The sequence below is a fragment of the Bufo bufo genome, chromosome 5 (assembly GCF_905171765.1).
Source record: "Bufo bufo chromosome 5, aBufBuf1.1, whole genome shotgun sequence".
NCBI lineage: Eukaryota > Metazoa > Chordata > Amphibia > Anura > Bufonidae > Bufo > Bufo bufo.
The window spans coordinates 362,848,951-362,865,303 of NC_053393.1; the positions used below are offsets into that span (position 1 = coordinate 362,848,951).

The 16,353-nt window shown below is 43.5% G+C and overlaps 1 protein-coding gene across 3 annotated transcripts in view; it reads left to right on the top strand.

Annotated features, from left to right (window-relative positions):
- The window catches only part of MSANTD3 (Myb/SANT DNA binding domain containing 3), a 52,932-nt gene that overhangs the window by 29,179 nt on the left and 7,400 nt on the right, over positions 1-16,353 (top strand). For all 3 annotated transcript variants that reach the window (XM_040432702.1, XM_040432703.1, XM_040432700.1), the window contains one exon: positions 11,672-11,800. In XM_040432702.1, the coding sequence (XP_040288636.1) occupies positions 11,672-11,800 (129 nt within the window). The remainder of the gene's footprint in view (positions 1-11,671; positions 11,801-16,353) is intronic.

The following is a 16,353-nucleotide window of genomic DNA, read 5'->3' on the forward strand; positions in this document are numbered from 1 at the left end:
TCAGGAGGAAGCCAGTGGTCGATGCACAGAGAAGCGTCAGTATTTGAGGAGTAGCAAGTACCGTAGTCAGGAGAAAGCCAGTGGTCGATGCACAGAGAAGCGTCAGTATTTGAGGAGTAGCAAGTACCGTAGTCAGGAGGAAGCCAGTGGTCGATGCACAGAGAAGCGTCAGTATTTGAGGAGTAGCAAGTACCGTAGTCAGGAGGAAGCCAGTGGTCGATGCACAGAGAAGCGTCAGTATTTGGCAGAGGAGTGTGGAGAGACTAGCTTGATTACAGGCTGAGGAGTACAATAATCTCACAAGGCAGGAAGTGCAAGCCTGGATTTTAATAGGAAGTCCAATCAAGGAACAGGGTGGAGCAAAAAGGGAGGCAGGAAACGGACAGGAGTCCCAGGGTTTGAGTCCTGACAATGGCACAAAAATAGTGATTTATTGGTTATATTAAAACATAACTTTTACTATTGAAATTAAAAGATAGGCCCAAAAATGTAAGTATGATAAAATCATAAGAGCGGCGGTATAACAGGTTAATGTGCATGGGGGCACGCAAACTATTGATGAAATAAAGAAAGGGGAAAGTGCTCGGCGGCACATGAAATGAAAACCGTACTCCTACCGCTCTGTCGTCAACGTGCAGGGTGCGTCCTGATGACACCGAAGTGAATGGATCCAAACCGGACGCTCGGCTGCTGCAGGCGACGGGGGCAGAACAACCCTAATTTGACCCTATGGTATAGTCTTAAGCTTGCCCTAGTAGCTATCTAGGGGTAGCAGCCTAACCACAGGGCACTCGTCCTTAAAAGGGCAACCCAGTCAGGAACCTCTCCCTGTGACCTGGCCCTGTGTTGCCCTAATCTAGTCCCGCTCCCTACATGCACGTTTCATATCTCAGAAATCATCAGGGGAAATTTAATTAGGGCTTTTAGAACAGAGACGATCGGCTGATACCAGGTATAACACACCCATATGAGCGTCTATAAACTATATGGACTGCTGGAAGGAGTACTGGATAACGCTCCTCAACCATAATACGGGCATCTCACTATCCGCGGGCAATAAGTCGCACCCGCGCTATGTTTAGCGCCAGTTTTTAAATGCCAGATACGGCAATCACCTGTCCGGCGTGCCGCGTCATCACATCAGGGCGCATGACGAAACAAGGCCCTCCGCGCATGCGCAATGATATGGTGCTCGCGCACACTGGCCGCACTGGCCACCAATGATATTCAAACTGGGGAGGGAGGGGGGTCTGCCCCCTGCTGCCTGGCAACCCCTGATCTCTTACAGGGGGCTATGATACGCACAATTAACCCCTTCAGGTGCGCCACCTGAGGGGTTAATTGTGCTGATCACAGCCCCCTGTAAGAGATCGGGTGCTGCCAGGCAGCAGGGGGCAGTCATGTACACAGTTCGTAGTATATTCTAACTTGAAGCGTCCCCATCACCATGGGAACGCCTCTGTGTTAGAATATACTGTCGGATATGAGTTTTCACGATGTAACTCAAATCCGATGGTATATTCTAACATAGAGGCGTTCCAATGGTGATGGGGACGCTTCAAGTTAAAATATACCATCGGATTGGAGAAAACTCCGATCCGATGGTATAATAGGGACTCCTGACTTTACATTGAAAGTCAATGGGGGATGGATCCGTTTGCAATTGCACCGTATTGTGTCAACGTCAAACGGATCCGTCCCCATTGACTTGCATTGTAAGTCAGGACGGATCCGTTTGCCTCCGCACGGCCAGGCGGACACCAAAACGACTTTTTCCTTTATGTCCGTGGATCCTCCAAAAATAAAGGAAGACCCACGGAAGGAAAAACTGACACGGATCACGGAACTACGGAACCCGTTTTTGCGGACCGCAAAAAAAAACGGTCGTGTGCATGAGGCCTAAGGGTGGGTGAATATCTTGCCCTTAGTTGCATTACCGCATTGGGCACATCCCAGGCAAGGAAATGTGCCCGGATTGGCACTGCCAGTAATGGTAGTTTATGGGTCAAGTTTTCTAGAGCCTAGGTCAGACCGGTCACGTATATTCATTGGCCGTCTGTATGACATGAGAGGTTTTGTATGAAATGTATTAGGTTCGCTTGTCTGTAAAATGTGCTAGTGTTTGTACACAATTTTTCTGATAGCAGGACTCCATGTAGAGTAGGTTGTAACAAAAGGAATCCTAGTGTTTGTTCCTTTCACCTTGGTTTTAGGTTTCAGAAGGTCGTCCCTAGTCAGATTGTAAATTTGATTTGTGTGTTGGTCCAAAAGTTGTTTTGGGAACTCACGACTAGATAACTTCTTTGTCATTTGTGTCATCCTAAAGTCGACCACTTCTGGGTCCGACACTATTCTTTTGACCCTCATTAGTTGTGAAAGTGGGAGGGATCTTACTAAACCTGGCGGGTGATAACTGTCAAAATGTAAAAGACTGTTCCTATCTGTAGGTTTAGAATATAAATCGTAATGTAATGAATTGTCATATATAGGGCTGCAACAATTAATCAACGTTATCGATAATATTAGATAACGGGATTCGTTGTCAACTAATCCCGTTATCTATAATTGGCCGATTCGTTGCTATGCGGGCGGGAGAGGGCGGTCAGGCGCTATGCCTGCGGGTCCTTGAACTTTAAATCGCTGCATTTTTATTACCTTACAATGAAGCTCCAGTAACAGGCAGAGCGGGCAGCGGCGTAACGTCACTTACTCACGTGACACTCGTGCTCCGCCTGCTTCATTCATAAAGTGGGCGGAGCAGGCACGTCACGTGAGTAAGTGACGTTACGCCGTCGCCCGCTCTGCCTGTTACTGGAGCTTCATTGTAAGGTAATAAAGATGCAGTGATTTAAAGTAAAAGTTACTGCCGGTTAAGGAATACTGCTGTGAGAGGCGGGGCCGGGGCTGTTATGGGGAGGAGGATCTGTGTATGGCATTATGGTGAGGGGGATCTGTGGATGACACTGCAATGGGGGAGATCTGTGGATGACACATATAGCATAAGATATAGCATGGTCATCCAAAGATTCCCCTCCCCATAACAGTGCCATCCACAGATCCCCCATAACAGTGCCAGCCAAAGATCCTCCATAACGGTGGCATCCACAATTTGTTTTAATATGGCCTTCGAACATAATTTTTCAAGTAAAATCATATAAACCCTTTTTTTTTTTTTGTCATTTTGGTGTTTTTTCCCAGACTAATCGATGAAATTATTGACGACGAATCGATTATTCAAATAATCGTTAGCTGCAGCCCTAGTCATATACCTTTAAAGGGAGTCTGTCATCAGCATTGTACTTTTTTAACCCTTCCCATAGCTCCCTAGCATGCTTACATTTAATAAAAACGTTACCTCTGGCATCAATCCTGGACTTATAGAACCATCAAAAACGATCTTTATAACTTATGCAAATAAGGGCTCGCAAGTGCCCAGGGGCGGCATTACACTCGTAGGTGCCCTGCTTGCTCAGCCTTTTCATTGCGTCCCCCCGCCCGCCCATCCTTTCCCTCTGACCGCCTTTCTACTAACTTGTTATTCCGCCGAGATCCCGCGCCTGCGCACTCAGTCCGTCGGCCGGCGCATGCTCACTGCGATGACCATTCCTTGTACGGCATCACATTAACTATTGCGCATGCGCAGGCTAACGGCGCAAAGCCGGCACATGCGCACTAATTACTGTGATGCCATACAAGGAATGGGCATCGCAATGCGCATGCGCCGGCCGACGGACTGAGTGCGCAGGCGCGGGATCTCGGCGGAATAACAAGTTAGTAGAAAGGCGGTCAGAGGGAAGGGATGGGCGGAGGGTAGGAAGGGGCGGGGGGACGCAATGAAAAGGCTGAGCAAGTAGGGCACCTACGAGTGTAACGCCGCCCCTGGGCACTTGCGAGCCCTCATTTGCATAAGTTATAAAGATCGTTTTTGATGGTTCTATAAGTCCAGGATTGATGCGAGAGGTAACGTTTTTATTATATGTAAGCATGCTAGGGAGCTATGGGAAGGGTTAAAAAAGTGAAATGCTGATGACAGACTCGCTTTAAGAAGCACATCAAGAAATGGAAGTTCTGCGACTTTTTTTTTTCCCCCCAAGGAAAATACAATAGATCCGGTGCATGAGTTCAGGTCCGAGTGGAACTTCTGTAGGTCTTTAACTTCCCCCTGCCATATACATTTTTTTTTTTTTTTTTTTTTTTTTTATTGAATTTTTCCAATAACAAATAAATTGCACTTTACAATCGTACAATCCACTTTAGTTCGGATCTATGAGGACATCTTATTGACAAACCCATTACAATGAGATAGAAAATGATTATTGAGTGCAAGCCCTCAACTAGTCTCCTCCCCCCTTAAGACAAGAGAAGTAACATAATTTGGCCTATATAATTTCTTACAAAAATAGCAACATTACATATTGTCCTTTTAGTTCTTTTGAAAATTGGTATGAAAAGAGGCAATGGAGCGCCCCAGGGGCAGCGCCAAGCAAGCACATTTTATGATCAGGAGAAAAATTTGCACTGTATACTTTATTTATTAGTTTTATTATTTATTTCCAATATAATCTCAAGGCACTGCAACTCCATAACATGTGGAATAGATCAGCCCCTGCCTCCCCGCATTTCGGACAGGAGGAGTCTCCTCTATACCCTACCTTATACATAAATAGTGGAGTTTTATATACCCTATGTATCATGAACAACTGTGACATTCTAGCTGCTTCACTAAGAGATAAGGTCGGGGTCAATGCCAGTATTTCTTCCCATTGGGTATCGGTTACAGCCCCAACATCCTTTTCCCCGTGTGTTTTAACCTTGAGCGGGAATTTCTTCAAGTATTCCCCATGTAGCGATTGATAGACTATCGAGAGAGCCCCCTTTACTGAACCCATCGCCACTATTGTGTTAGGCGTCTGATTAGAGGTATATTGTAGTGATGATAGTTTGAGTTGTGCATCTTAACTATGAGTATTTATAAAAATGAGTGGAAGGGAGGCCAAACTCAGAGCATAGCTGTTTCTAAAGTCCCAGGGAATATAGCTGACCAATGTTCCAGTCCTTTTTTTTCCCCCCACTGGGAGAAGCCCGTCAATTGAGATAGTTCTGGTAGGGCCGGATTGTTCCATATGGGAGAAATATTCAACAATCCTCCCTAGCCTTTACCCACACCTTTCTCATAAGCCCAAAAATCGCTGAGGATTTTATTTCTGAATTCACAGCGGAGAACATCCCGATGCCCATTCTGTAAGCCTACTTCCCCTCCCAGCACTACCAGCTGCGCGCCATCCCCTAATATGTTGCAATTGGGCCGAAAGGAAGTATATGAAAGGATTAGGCAGTGCCATACCGCCCGCATCCTTTCCTCTTTGCAAAGTTTCATATTTGATTCAACTCCTTTTTTCTTTCCACAATAAAAATGTAAAGATTTGTGAAATCTTGGGTAGCCATACCAGTGAGTTATGAAGCATATATAAAAGTTGCGGCATTAGCACCATTTTAATCAAGTTACCCCTAGCTATTAGGGATATAGGCAGTTTATTCCAGGAGGCCGTTTTAAGCTTAAACTCTGCTAGTAATGGCGCTATATTGTCCAGTATGTACCTATGGGGATTAGTAGAGATTTCAACACCTAAATATTTGAAAGATGACACAACCCTAAGATTAGTATGGTCAAGACAAAGACTCTGTGGAAGTGGGGACAATGGGAGAATCACCGACTTATTTCAGTTGATAAGCAATCCGGATTGTCTGCCAAAGTCAGATATAAGTGATATAATAGGGTCTATTGATGAGGCCAAGTCACCTACATAGAGCAGCATATTATCCGCGTATAGCGATACTATACAGCAGCATATCATCCGCATATAGCGATACACGTTCTTCCATTTCTCCTCTCCCAAGACCTTGTAGTAGTGGCGTGGTTCGGAGCAGGCAAGCCAGAGGTTCTATAGCAACGGCACATAGGAGAGGGGACAAGGGACAGCCTGTCACGACCATGGTCATGGTCGCGACTCCTGGACCCGCAAGCAGTTGCCTGCGGTTTGGTCTGTTGTCAACCACATGGTGAGGGCTGCTGGTATGTTGCCTCACATGTGGTTGACAACAGACCAAACCGCAGGCAACTGCATGCGGGGGAGTCATGACCATGACCATGGTCGTGACAGCCTTGCCTTTTACCCCTCTCCAACGCCGGGGAGACCTCCCCCCCCCCCCATTTACTCTGATTCTAGCTCTTTGCTGGTTGTAAAGCAGCTTCACCCAATTAATGAACAACGGGCCAAATCCCAATTTTGACATAACTGCCCAGAGATAATCCAACTCGACTCTATCGAAAGCTTTGGCCGCGTCAAATGAGATTACAGCCCCACAGCCTCTCCCCGATCCACCTGGAGGTTTAGGAACAGACACCTAAAATTCTTAGGATGTGGATTTTCCAGGCATAAAGCCGCATTGGTCTTCATGAATAATAGTGTTGATCGCGAATATTCTAATCGCAAATTTTTATCGTGAATATTGCCACTTCGAGAATTCGAGATTTTTTTTTTTCATCAGTACCAATGATCCCTCACTGCTTTTTGCTTGTGGGCTAATGAGAAGGCTGCAATATCTTTGACTTTAGGAGTAGTGTTGATCGCAAATTTTCCGGTTGCCGATTTTCGCAATCGAGAAAATGACTGGAGATCACGATTTCTCGAATTTGTAAATATATGCTGAATATTCGCGAAATATTGCGAATTTGAATATTGCCCCTGCCGCTCATCACTAATGAATAATAATGGAAATAACATTCAATAACCTATTAGCTAGAACCTTGGCCAACACTTTAATGTCCGCCGTCAGCAGGGAGATAGGCCGGTAACAGTCTACCTGTGTAGGGTCCTTGTCTGGTTTTGGGAGCACCACCATGATTGCCTCTCTCATCGAGCTGGGTAAAATACCCGCCTGATAAGAGTCCTTGAAGACATTTAGGAGGTGTGGGAGCAACAGCTCTTGGTGCCTCTTGTAGAATTTCACGGGCACTCCATCCCCTCCAGGCGCCTTCTCATTAGGAAAGGATCGTAGTGCCAATTCAAGTTCTAACTGAATATCCCCATCTATAATTTCTCGATGTTCCACAGACAGATTAGGCATCGAAATGCCACTTAAGTATTTCTCTCTATCCCTCGGGCTAACTGTCAACCTAGATCGATAGACTTTCTTGAAATGAACATGAAATACTCCCACTATATCTTTATCTCCGGTAACTAAGTCCCCTTGCATATTCCTAATAGAGGACACACAAGAGGGGCCAGTTTGTGCTTGAATGATAGTAGCTAATAGATGACTGGCACTCTCTCCCTCCATAAAATACTAAAGAAATGTTTATCCCCAGCTTTATTTATTAGATTTTTTTTTTTTTATTTAACAGTCCCAGGGCCTCTTTCCAGTTACTGGCATTTTCCGGTGATGAATTTGCCATGTATTTAGATTCAGTATTCAATACTTCAATACTTTAATATTTATATGGATAAGGCCTCATGCACACGACCGTTGTGTGCATCCGTAAGGTCATGTCACTTACCAGTAGGAGGAGCTCCCGGCCGGACGCAGACATCGCAGCTCACAGGTAAGTATAATGGTTCTACAAATTGCTAAGTAACCATGGCAACCGGGACTGCAGTAGCTTCCTTGTTGCCATGGTTACCGATCGGAGCCCCAGCGATTAAACTGGGACTCCGATCGGTACACTCCGCTGCCACCAATGATAGGGGGGAAATTTTAATTAGGAGGGGGAGGGAGGGGAGAAGGCCCACTGGCCACCAACGAGTTAACTACAGGGGAGGGAGGGGGGCCCACTGGCCACCAATGAGTTAACTACAGAGGAGGGAGGGGGGGATCCGGCCGCACTGGCCACCAATGTGTTAACTACAGGGGGGGGGGGGGGCTGCTGCCTGGCAGCACCTGCCAGGCAGCAGGGGGCAGTCATGTACACAGTTCTTTTAGTATATTCTAACCTGAAGCGTCCCCATCACCATGGGAACGCCTCTGTGTTAGAATATACTGTCGGATTTGAGTTTCATGATGTAACTCAAATCCGACGGTATATTCTAACATAGAGGCGTTCCCATGGTGATGGGGACGCTTCAAGTTAAAATATACCATCGGATTGGAGAAAACTCCGATCCTGTGGTATATTAACTCCTGACTTTACATTTAAAAGTCAATGGGGGACGGATCAGTTTGAAATTGCACCATATTGTGTCAACGTCAAACGGATCCGTCCCCATTGACTTGCATTGTAATCCAGGACGGATCCGTTTGGCTCCGCACGGCCAGGCGGACACCAAAACAACTTTTTTTTTTTTTCATGTCCGTGGATCCTCCAAAAATGAAGGAAGACCCACGGACGAAAAAACGGTCACGGATCACGAAAAAACGGAACCCCGTTTTGCGGACCGCAAAAAAATACGGTTGTGTGCAGGAGGCCTAAGGCTACTTTCACACTTGCGGCAGGACGGATCCGACAGGTTGTTCACCATGTCGGATCCGTCCTTCCGCTATTTCGCCGTGCCACCGGACCGCCGCTCCGTCCCCATTGACTATAATAGGGACGGGGGCGGAGCCCCGGCGCAGGACGGCGATAGCCGCCGGACTAAAAAGTCGGACATGCAGGACTTTTTAGTGCAGCGACTTTCGATGTGCACCGTCGTGCTGCGCCGGAGCTCCGCCCCCATCCCCATTATAGTCAATGGGGACGGAGCGGCGGTCCGGTGGCATGGCGAAATAGCGGAAGGACGGATCCGACATGGTGAACAGCCTGTCGGATCCGTCCTGCCGCAAGTGTGAAAGTAGCCTTATCCATATAAATATTAAAGTCCCCCATCATCATTATGGGAACACCAGGGAATCTGGCCTTAAATATCAACACTTTCTTCATAATCTCACTTGAATACGGTGGGGGGATATATATTGCCACAAGTATTAACCTGAATTGAAAAATGGAACAGTCAATACATTTAAATCTTCCCTCATCATCAGTGCACGTTTCTCTCGCAACAAAGGGAAGAGTCCTATGCATTATAATGCTAACGCCCCGGGCATGCGTGGAATAGGTAGAATGAAATTCATGCGCCATCCATGCTTTATGTATTAAATGAGTTTTAAAGGGGTAAGATGTGTTTCAGAAAGACAAAGAATTGCAGGTTGATATGTTTGCAAAGCATTGAAGACAGCATGACATTTAGCGGTCTGACTCAGCCCCTTTATGTTCCAAGCTATAATCTTAAGGGTACCCATCATCAAACCAAATCCAGAAATGTAGGTACCTGCTGCCGCTCACCCCTGGGGAGTCACTACAAGGCCCGATACAAAATATACATACTATCTCAAGTTCCCAACCCCAGACCTCCCGCCCGCCCCCCTTTTAAACCAAAAAGACATTTCTCTCTACAATAGACGAACTGGGCTACAAAAAATATATACACCGACTACTAAGACTAGCAGAGAATCTGTCTCAATAGTCATTCAGCCTCCGGCCCCGGCGTACCAATGTTACCCACCCTATTTTTAGAAGGACCTTAAACAATCATAACTAAAAGTTGAAAGGGGGCTCCCAGAAATAGGGACTACCCCTCACCAACTCTCTTTCCCCCGCTCACAACAACTTTAACGCAGTAAGGATATGTATATTAGGAACCGGTATAAGTCCTTTTGACCCTCTAGGTATTGGACGAGCTTCAAATACCTTGTGTATCACACAGTGTTCTCAGGTGTTGCCACGCAGATTCTTTTCATGCACATCCAGCCACTGGCATGCTGCATCAGGTTTATCGAACATATGTGTCTTATCTCTCGCCACCACCCGCTGTCTGGCGGGGTATATCCTTGAGTAGGGTAATTGCAGGGCTCATAGCCATTTTTTGACGTCCAGAAAATGAGCTCGCCTTTTTTGGACTTCTGCAGAAAAATCAGGAAATCAGGAAATTCGATTTCCATTTATAGTAAGATCCGCACAGTCTCTTGCGCCTTTTAGTATTGCATCACGATCTCTAAAATGGAGGACTTTATTCAGAAGAGGTCTCGCCATGCCCCTGGTGGTGGAGGGCGAAATGGTACACAGTGAGCCCGCTCAATAGCAAAAAGAGGAGACAATTTTTCTCTTCCGATTTTATCAGCAAGCCATTTCTCCACAACCCTTGCAGCATCAGCTCCCTCTGTATGTTCAGGCATACCAATTATTCGGACGTTGTTACGCCGTAGCCTATTCTTAACACATATTTTTTTTAAAGATGATGGGTATATACAAAACGCTCCTCAAAGGAGTTCATGTAAATCACTGCAAAAGTTGGGGCCACATTACATCCCATTGCAGTTCCATATATCTGCAAATAAAAACCATTCTCAAAAAGAAAATAATTACTTTTCAACACAAAGTTCAATAAATCTATGATAAAATGATTTTCATCATCTGAAAAATCTTTTTGTTGTACCAAAACCTCATTAACACAATCAATGCCATCTTCAGTGGGAATATTAGTATACAAACTTGATACATCCATCGTGGCAAAAAAAAAATATTTGGCCCCTGGATTTCTAAATTCTGTAGTATTTAAAATAAAGTACCTGCCTAATTGCTCATATAGGCGTAACAATTGATCAAGCATGACTGCGGCTGGTTGAAAGATAGATTCACAGCCCGAAACTATAGGACGGCCAGGGGGATTGACTAAACTTTTATGGATTTTTGGGAGTATATACATAACCGGAATCCTAGCGTCATCTACCTTGATGAAATCATGCACACCGTGAATCCTAACTCCCTCGGACACAGGTAACTATATTTACTTTTTATAAGCTTTGTTGCAGATTCATGATCGCCATGTATGCTCGCTATATATGTTGGTCTTCAGTGACTTTTGACTAACATTTTCCTATGAAGTTTGTGTGATGTTTATTCCACTGCATCCTAATGGCTCTCTTTGTGTCACTTGCTGATGGGTATATTAACCCAGGATTTCGGCTCGAGATATTGTGAGATCACTTAGGAAATAAAATTCAATCTAATAAGCAGTTGGATATTTGCCTTGTAGCTATATATGTGTACCCAAGTGCATTTGGTCTTGTGGCAATTTTTTCCTCCTGACACTCGATCCCTAATTTGCATCATGTTTAGCCCTGTGATATTTTGATAGTACTTGACCTTTTTATATATCTCAATATCACTAGGCCATGTAATCATGACATTGTTTTGTTGTTTTCCTCTTCTTCTTTTTGTTTTGGATTATGTCATAATGTCCTTGAATCATGTTATATGATTACACAATTATGTATATCACTATAATGAAATTATGCATAGTATTTTAAGCTGATCATGGTATAAAATTTTCAAATTATGATTTACTGCCATAGTTATCAATCATGTAAACGAATATTTGTTCTAATCATGTGAGAAGTTTTATTTTCTTTGTGATTAAGTGCAGTTTAAATTTTTTCATCAAGTGATGATCATGTTTTATATATTCTGATTATGCATCTTTTTTTAGCCTGAAGAAGGGCACCAAAATTGGGCCCAAAACGTTGTAATAAATGTTCCACTGGTGGAAACTTTATTTTATGTATTCTTATTAAAAACATAATTTTACTGAAATGGCACAGATTGCTAACTTGTTTTTTTCATATATTCACTATTCTATAGCTTTCCACAAAGGAGACCTAGAAATCCTCATTGACGAACAGGGAAAAATCCAGACAGAACCAATAAGGAATGTCTCTGCCACTGACGCAGTACGTGCAGAAGGAACTTCCCCAAAAAGTATAAAAAAAGGTAATATTTTCAGAATTATATGTACAGATGTAGACAAAGTTATTGGTACCTTTTTTTTCATTTTGTTAAATAAACTAACATTTCAATAACTAACACTTTGGAATTGAGCAAAGGATCTATCCACCATTTATTTCCTGACACAGCAGAATGTTTCACTCCAAAATATATCTGGATAGTCTTCTGATTTCAGGTTTCTTTGTGCATCCATCATGGTAGGGATGCTGTTTGAAAGCGTCACCTTACAGATAGAAGAGGTAAAGACATTTGCCAACCATATGGCATGGAAAGGCCTAAGGATTATAAATATAATTACAATAGAATTTATTTTTATTTTTTTCAGAAATTCAATATTTATTGGGTTATTGTTTTCTACCCTTAGCTTTAGATTTTTTTTATTATATGTGTTTTTAGAAACTTTTGTTCCTAATAATTTCCCTCACTCTTGTCCCATGTAAAAGAGCCCAAAGGCTACCCATGCATACGCATGCAACTATTTTATGACTCCCACCTTTCATGCACGCTTGGCTGGGTCTTGCAAATGTTCGATGTTAAAGGCATTGTCCACTTTTGTAATATTGATGACCTGTCCTTATTGTATACAATTTGCAGCCAAACACTTTGGGGGGATTTTATAAAGCTTTGCGCTCCAGAATGTAGACTTTTGCAAAAAAAAATGTTTGGTCACTTGCGCAATATTTTTGTGACTTTTTGCATTTTTACACCACTCACTCCAGTTTTGAAAAGTGGGCATGGTTAGCTATTTTAATGAGTATAAACCCAGATTTTTGACTCCCAAAGCCACTCCTCCAGTAGGGGGTGGTGCCAATCTTTTATTTTATAAAAATCATATATTGGTAGAGCAGTGTGTGCATTATTACATAATATCATTCTGTTTTTAGTACATTGATATCAGACTGTCCTCTGCCATGTTCATCATTCTAATTACTCCTTGCAGACACACTGTAACTATTCTATTGGGCTTTGTTGTCAGGACTCTGCCCCCGATCAACAGCCCTATACTTATAGATTATGTACAGTAACATATCCACTGCAGATTGATCTGCTCAAATTGACTGGTCTGCCAAAGTTAAAGTAAATGGATCAGCCCCCTTCCAACATGCTTACATCTGTAATATTGACCAGGATTAAATTATGTGTTAATCATATTATTAAATAAAATTTGTCTTAAAGCTAATTATTGGGAAGTATATAGGGTGGTTTGCCCCTTTGGGCATTTTGGATATTATTGAAAAAAATCTTACTGACTTGCTCTTCTCCACTCTGTTCTGGCTCCATTCAGTGATCTTCCGATCCCTGACCTTTTTATATATCCTGACTGGGTCACGTGCTGTTGTGGCCAATCAATTGCCTCGGTTGCAAGTTGCAAAAATCCCCGAACAGCATGTGACCCAGCAGTGGCAAGTGCAACTTGGGGACATGTCACCATTGAGACCAGTCATTGGCTGCAGTGGAGTGTGCAACCCTGTCCAGGCTGGGGACTGGAAGATTGAAGAACGGAGTGGCTGATTTTTTTCATTAGCTCTAACACTCTGCTGGCGACATCATCATTATGTGTCTCTCTCCTTTTTTTTTATGAGGAGCATGAAAATTATACAAATTGCTGGAAAACGTCTTCGTAAAAGAATAATATAATTAATTTCACGTTGTAGTTGTTGTAAGTTCACTTTTGTCCATCCTTTGCCTTTTTGTTTTTGAAAATTGTTTTTATTTAAGACATAGTACTTTGTACATACAACAAAATGTACATCCAACACATACAAACATGTCCTGCATAAAGAAGAACAATGAATACCTTCCATGATCAAAGCAAGTTATCTAGATATCACGTTCAAGCCTGTATTTTAATCCAGCGAGAGCCTTCCGTAGGTCATATACTTTTCAGCCTAATAATGGCGTAATAGTACTCTCACTGTTTCAGCCTGTCTAGCGTGCCTTTCAGTTGCTCAGTCAGAAACCATTGAGTGAGAGTGAAGGGTCTCATAATGCTTTCAATCTCTGAGTTGGTGAGGAGTTGTACCAGGAAACTACGCTATTTTTTTTATAAACTTTCCTTCCTTTCCCTCCTTACCAGGGTGGATTTGATTTAAATCAAAATGATTTAAATCACTAGTCAGTAAGGCTTGATTTTAAATCTTAGTTTTCTACATAAAGACTCATTCTTGCTGGTATAACTTATAATATGCAAGTAGATGAAGATTTAAACAACTTTTCATATTAGTTTAATTAGTTTGATTCTGCATTCATAGGTTTGTAGAAGTTAGGATTAAGGTATTTTTCTCAACTCTGTTCATGTTATAACATTTTTGCTGTGAAGAAGAGGCATGTGATCTCTGCTGAGTCAAGTCAAAAGTAAACCAAGCATCTGTGATAATATCTTGTAGGCAGAGAAACTGCCCAATAATCTTACAAAAAACTCTGGAAGAGCATGACATTGTGAATGGATTAATGGAATTTATTTACCAAAAAAATTACACATATAGAAACATAGAATGTGTCGGCAAATAAGAACCATTTGGCCCATCTAGTCTGCCCAATATACTGAGTTCTTATGGATAGCCCCTGGCCCTATCTTATATGAAGGATGGCCTTATGCCTATCCCATGGATGCTTAAACTCCTTCACTGTATTTGCAGCTGCCACTTCTGCAGGAAGGCTATTCCATGCATCCACTACTCTCTCAGTAAAGTAATACTTCCTGATATTACTTTTAAACCTTTGCCCCTCTAATTTAAAACTATGTCCTCTTGTAGCAGTTTTTCTTCTTTTAAATATTCTCTCCTCTTTTACCTTGTTGATTCCCTTTATGTATTTAGAAGTTTCTATCATATCCCCTCTCTCGCCTTTCTTCCAAGCTATACATGTTAAGGTCCTTTAATCTTTCCTGGTAAGTTTTGTCCTGCAATCCATGTACTAGTTTAGTAGCTCTTCTCTGAACTCTCTCCAAAGTATCAATATCCTTCAGGAGATATGGTCTCCAGTACTGAGCACAATACTCCAAATGAGGTCTCACAAGTGCTTTGTAGAGCAGCATGAGCACCTCCATCTTTCTACTAGTAATGCCTCTCCCTATACACCCAAGCATTCTGCTAGCATTTCCTGCTGCTCTATAACATTGTCTGCCTACCTTTAAGTCTTCTGAAATAATGACCCCTAAATCCCTTTCCTCAGATACTGAGGTTAGGACTGTATCACTGATTTTATATTCTGCTCTTGGGTTTTTATGCCCCAGGTGCATTATCTTGCACTTATCAACATAAAATTTTGGTTGCCAGATTTTTGACCATTCCCCTAGTTTTCCTAAATCCTTTTCCATTTGGTGTATCCCTCCAGGAACATCAACCCTGTTACAAATCTTTGTGTGATCAGAAAAAAGACACACCTTACCATCGAGGCCTTCTGCAATATACACTGCTCAAAAAAAATAAAGGGAACACTTAAACAACACAATGTAACTCCAAGTCAATCACACTTCTGTGAAATCAATCTGTCCACTTAGGAAGCAACACTGAGTGACAATCCATTTCACATGCTGTTGTGCAAATGGGATAGACAACAGGTGGGAATTATAGCCAATTAGCAAGACACCCCCAATAAAGGAGTGGTTCTGCAGGTGGTGACCACAGATCACTTCTCAGTTTTGGTCACTTTTGAATGCTGGCGGTGCTTTCACTCTAGTGGTAGCATGAGACGGAGTCTACAACCCACACAAGTGGCTCAGGTAGTGCAGCTTATCCAGGATGGCACATCAATGCGAGCTGTGGCAAGAAGGTTTGCTGTGTCTGTCAGCGTAGTGTCCAGAGCATGGAGGCGCTACCAAGAGACAGGCCAGTACATCAGAAGACGTGGAGGAGGGCAACAACCCAGCAGCAGGACCGCTACCTCCGCCTTTGTGCAAGGAGGAACAGGAGGAGCACTGCCAGAGTCCTGCAAAATGACCTCCAGCAGGCCACAAATGTGCATGTGTCTGCTCAAACGGTCAGAAACACTCCATGAGGGTGATATGAGGGCCCGACGTCCACAGGTGGGGGTTGTGCTTACAGTCCAACACCGTGCAGGACGTTTGGCTTTTGCCAGAGAACACCAAGATTGGCAAATTCGCCACTGGCGCCCTGTGCTCTTCACAGATGAAAGCAGGTTCACACTGAGCACATGTGACAGAAGTGACAGAGTCTGGAGACGCCGTGGAGAACGTTCTGCTGCCTGCAACATCCTGCAGCATGACCGGTTTGGCATTGGGTCAGTAATGGTGTGGGGTGGCATTTCTTTGGAGGGCCGCACAGCCCTCCATGTGCTCGCCAGAGGTAGCCTGACTGCCATTAGGTACCGAGATGAGATCCTCAGACCCCTTGTGAGACCATATGCTGGTGCAGTTGGCCCTGGGTTCCTCCTAATGCAAGACAATGCTAGACCTCATGTGGCTGGAGTGTGTCAGCAGTTCCTGCAAGACGAAGGCATTGATGCTATGGACTGGCCCGCCCGCTCCCCAGACCTGAATCCAATTGAGCACATCTGGGACATCATGTCTCGCTCTA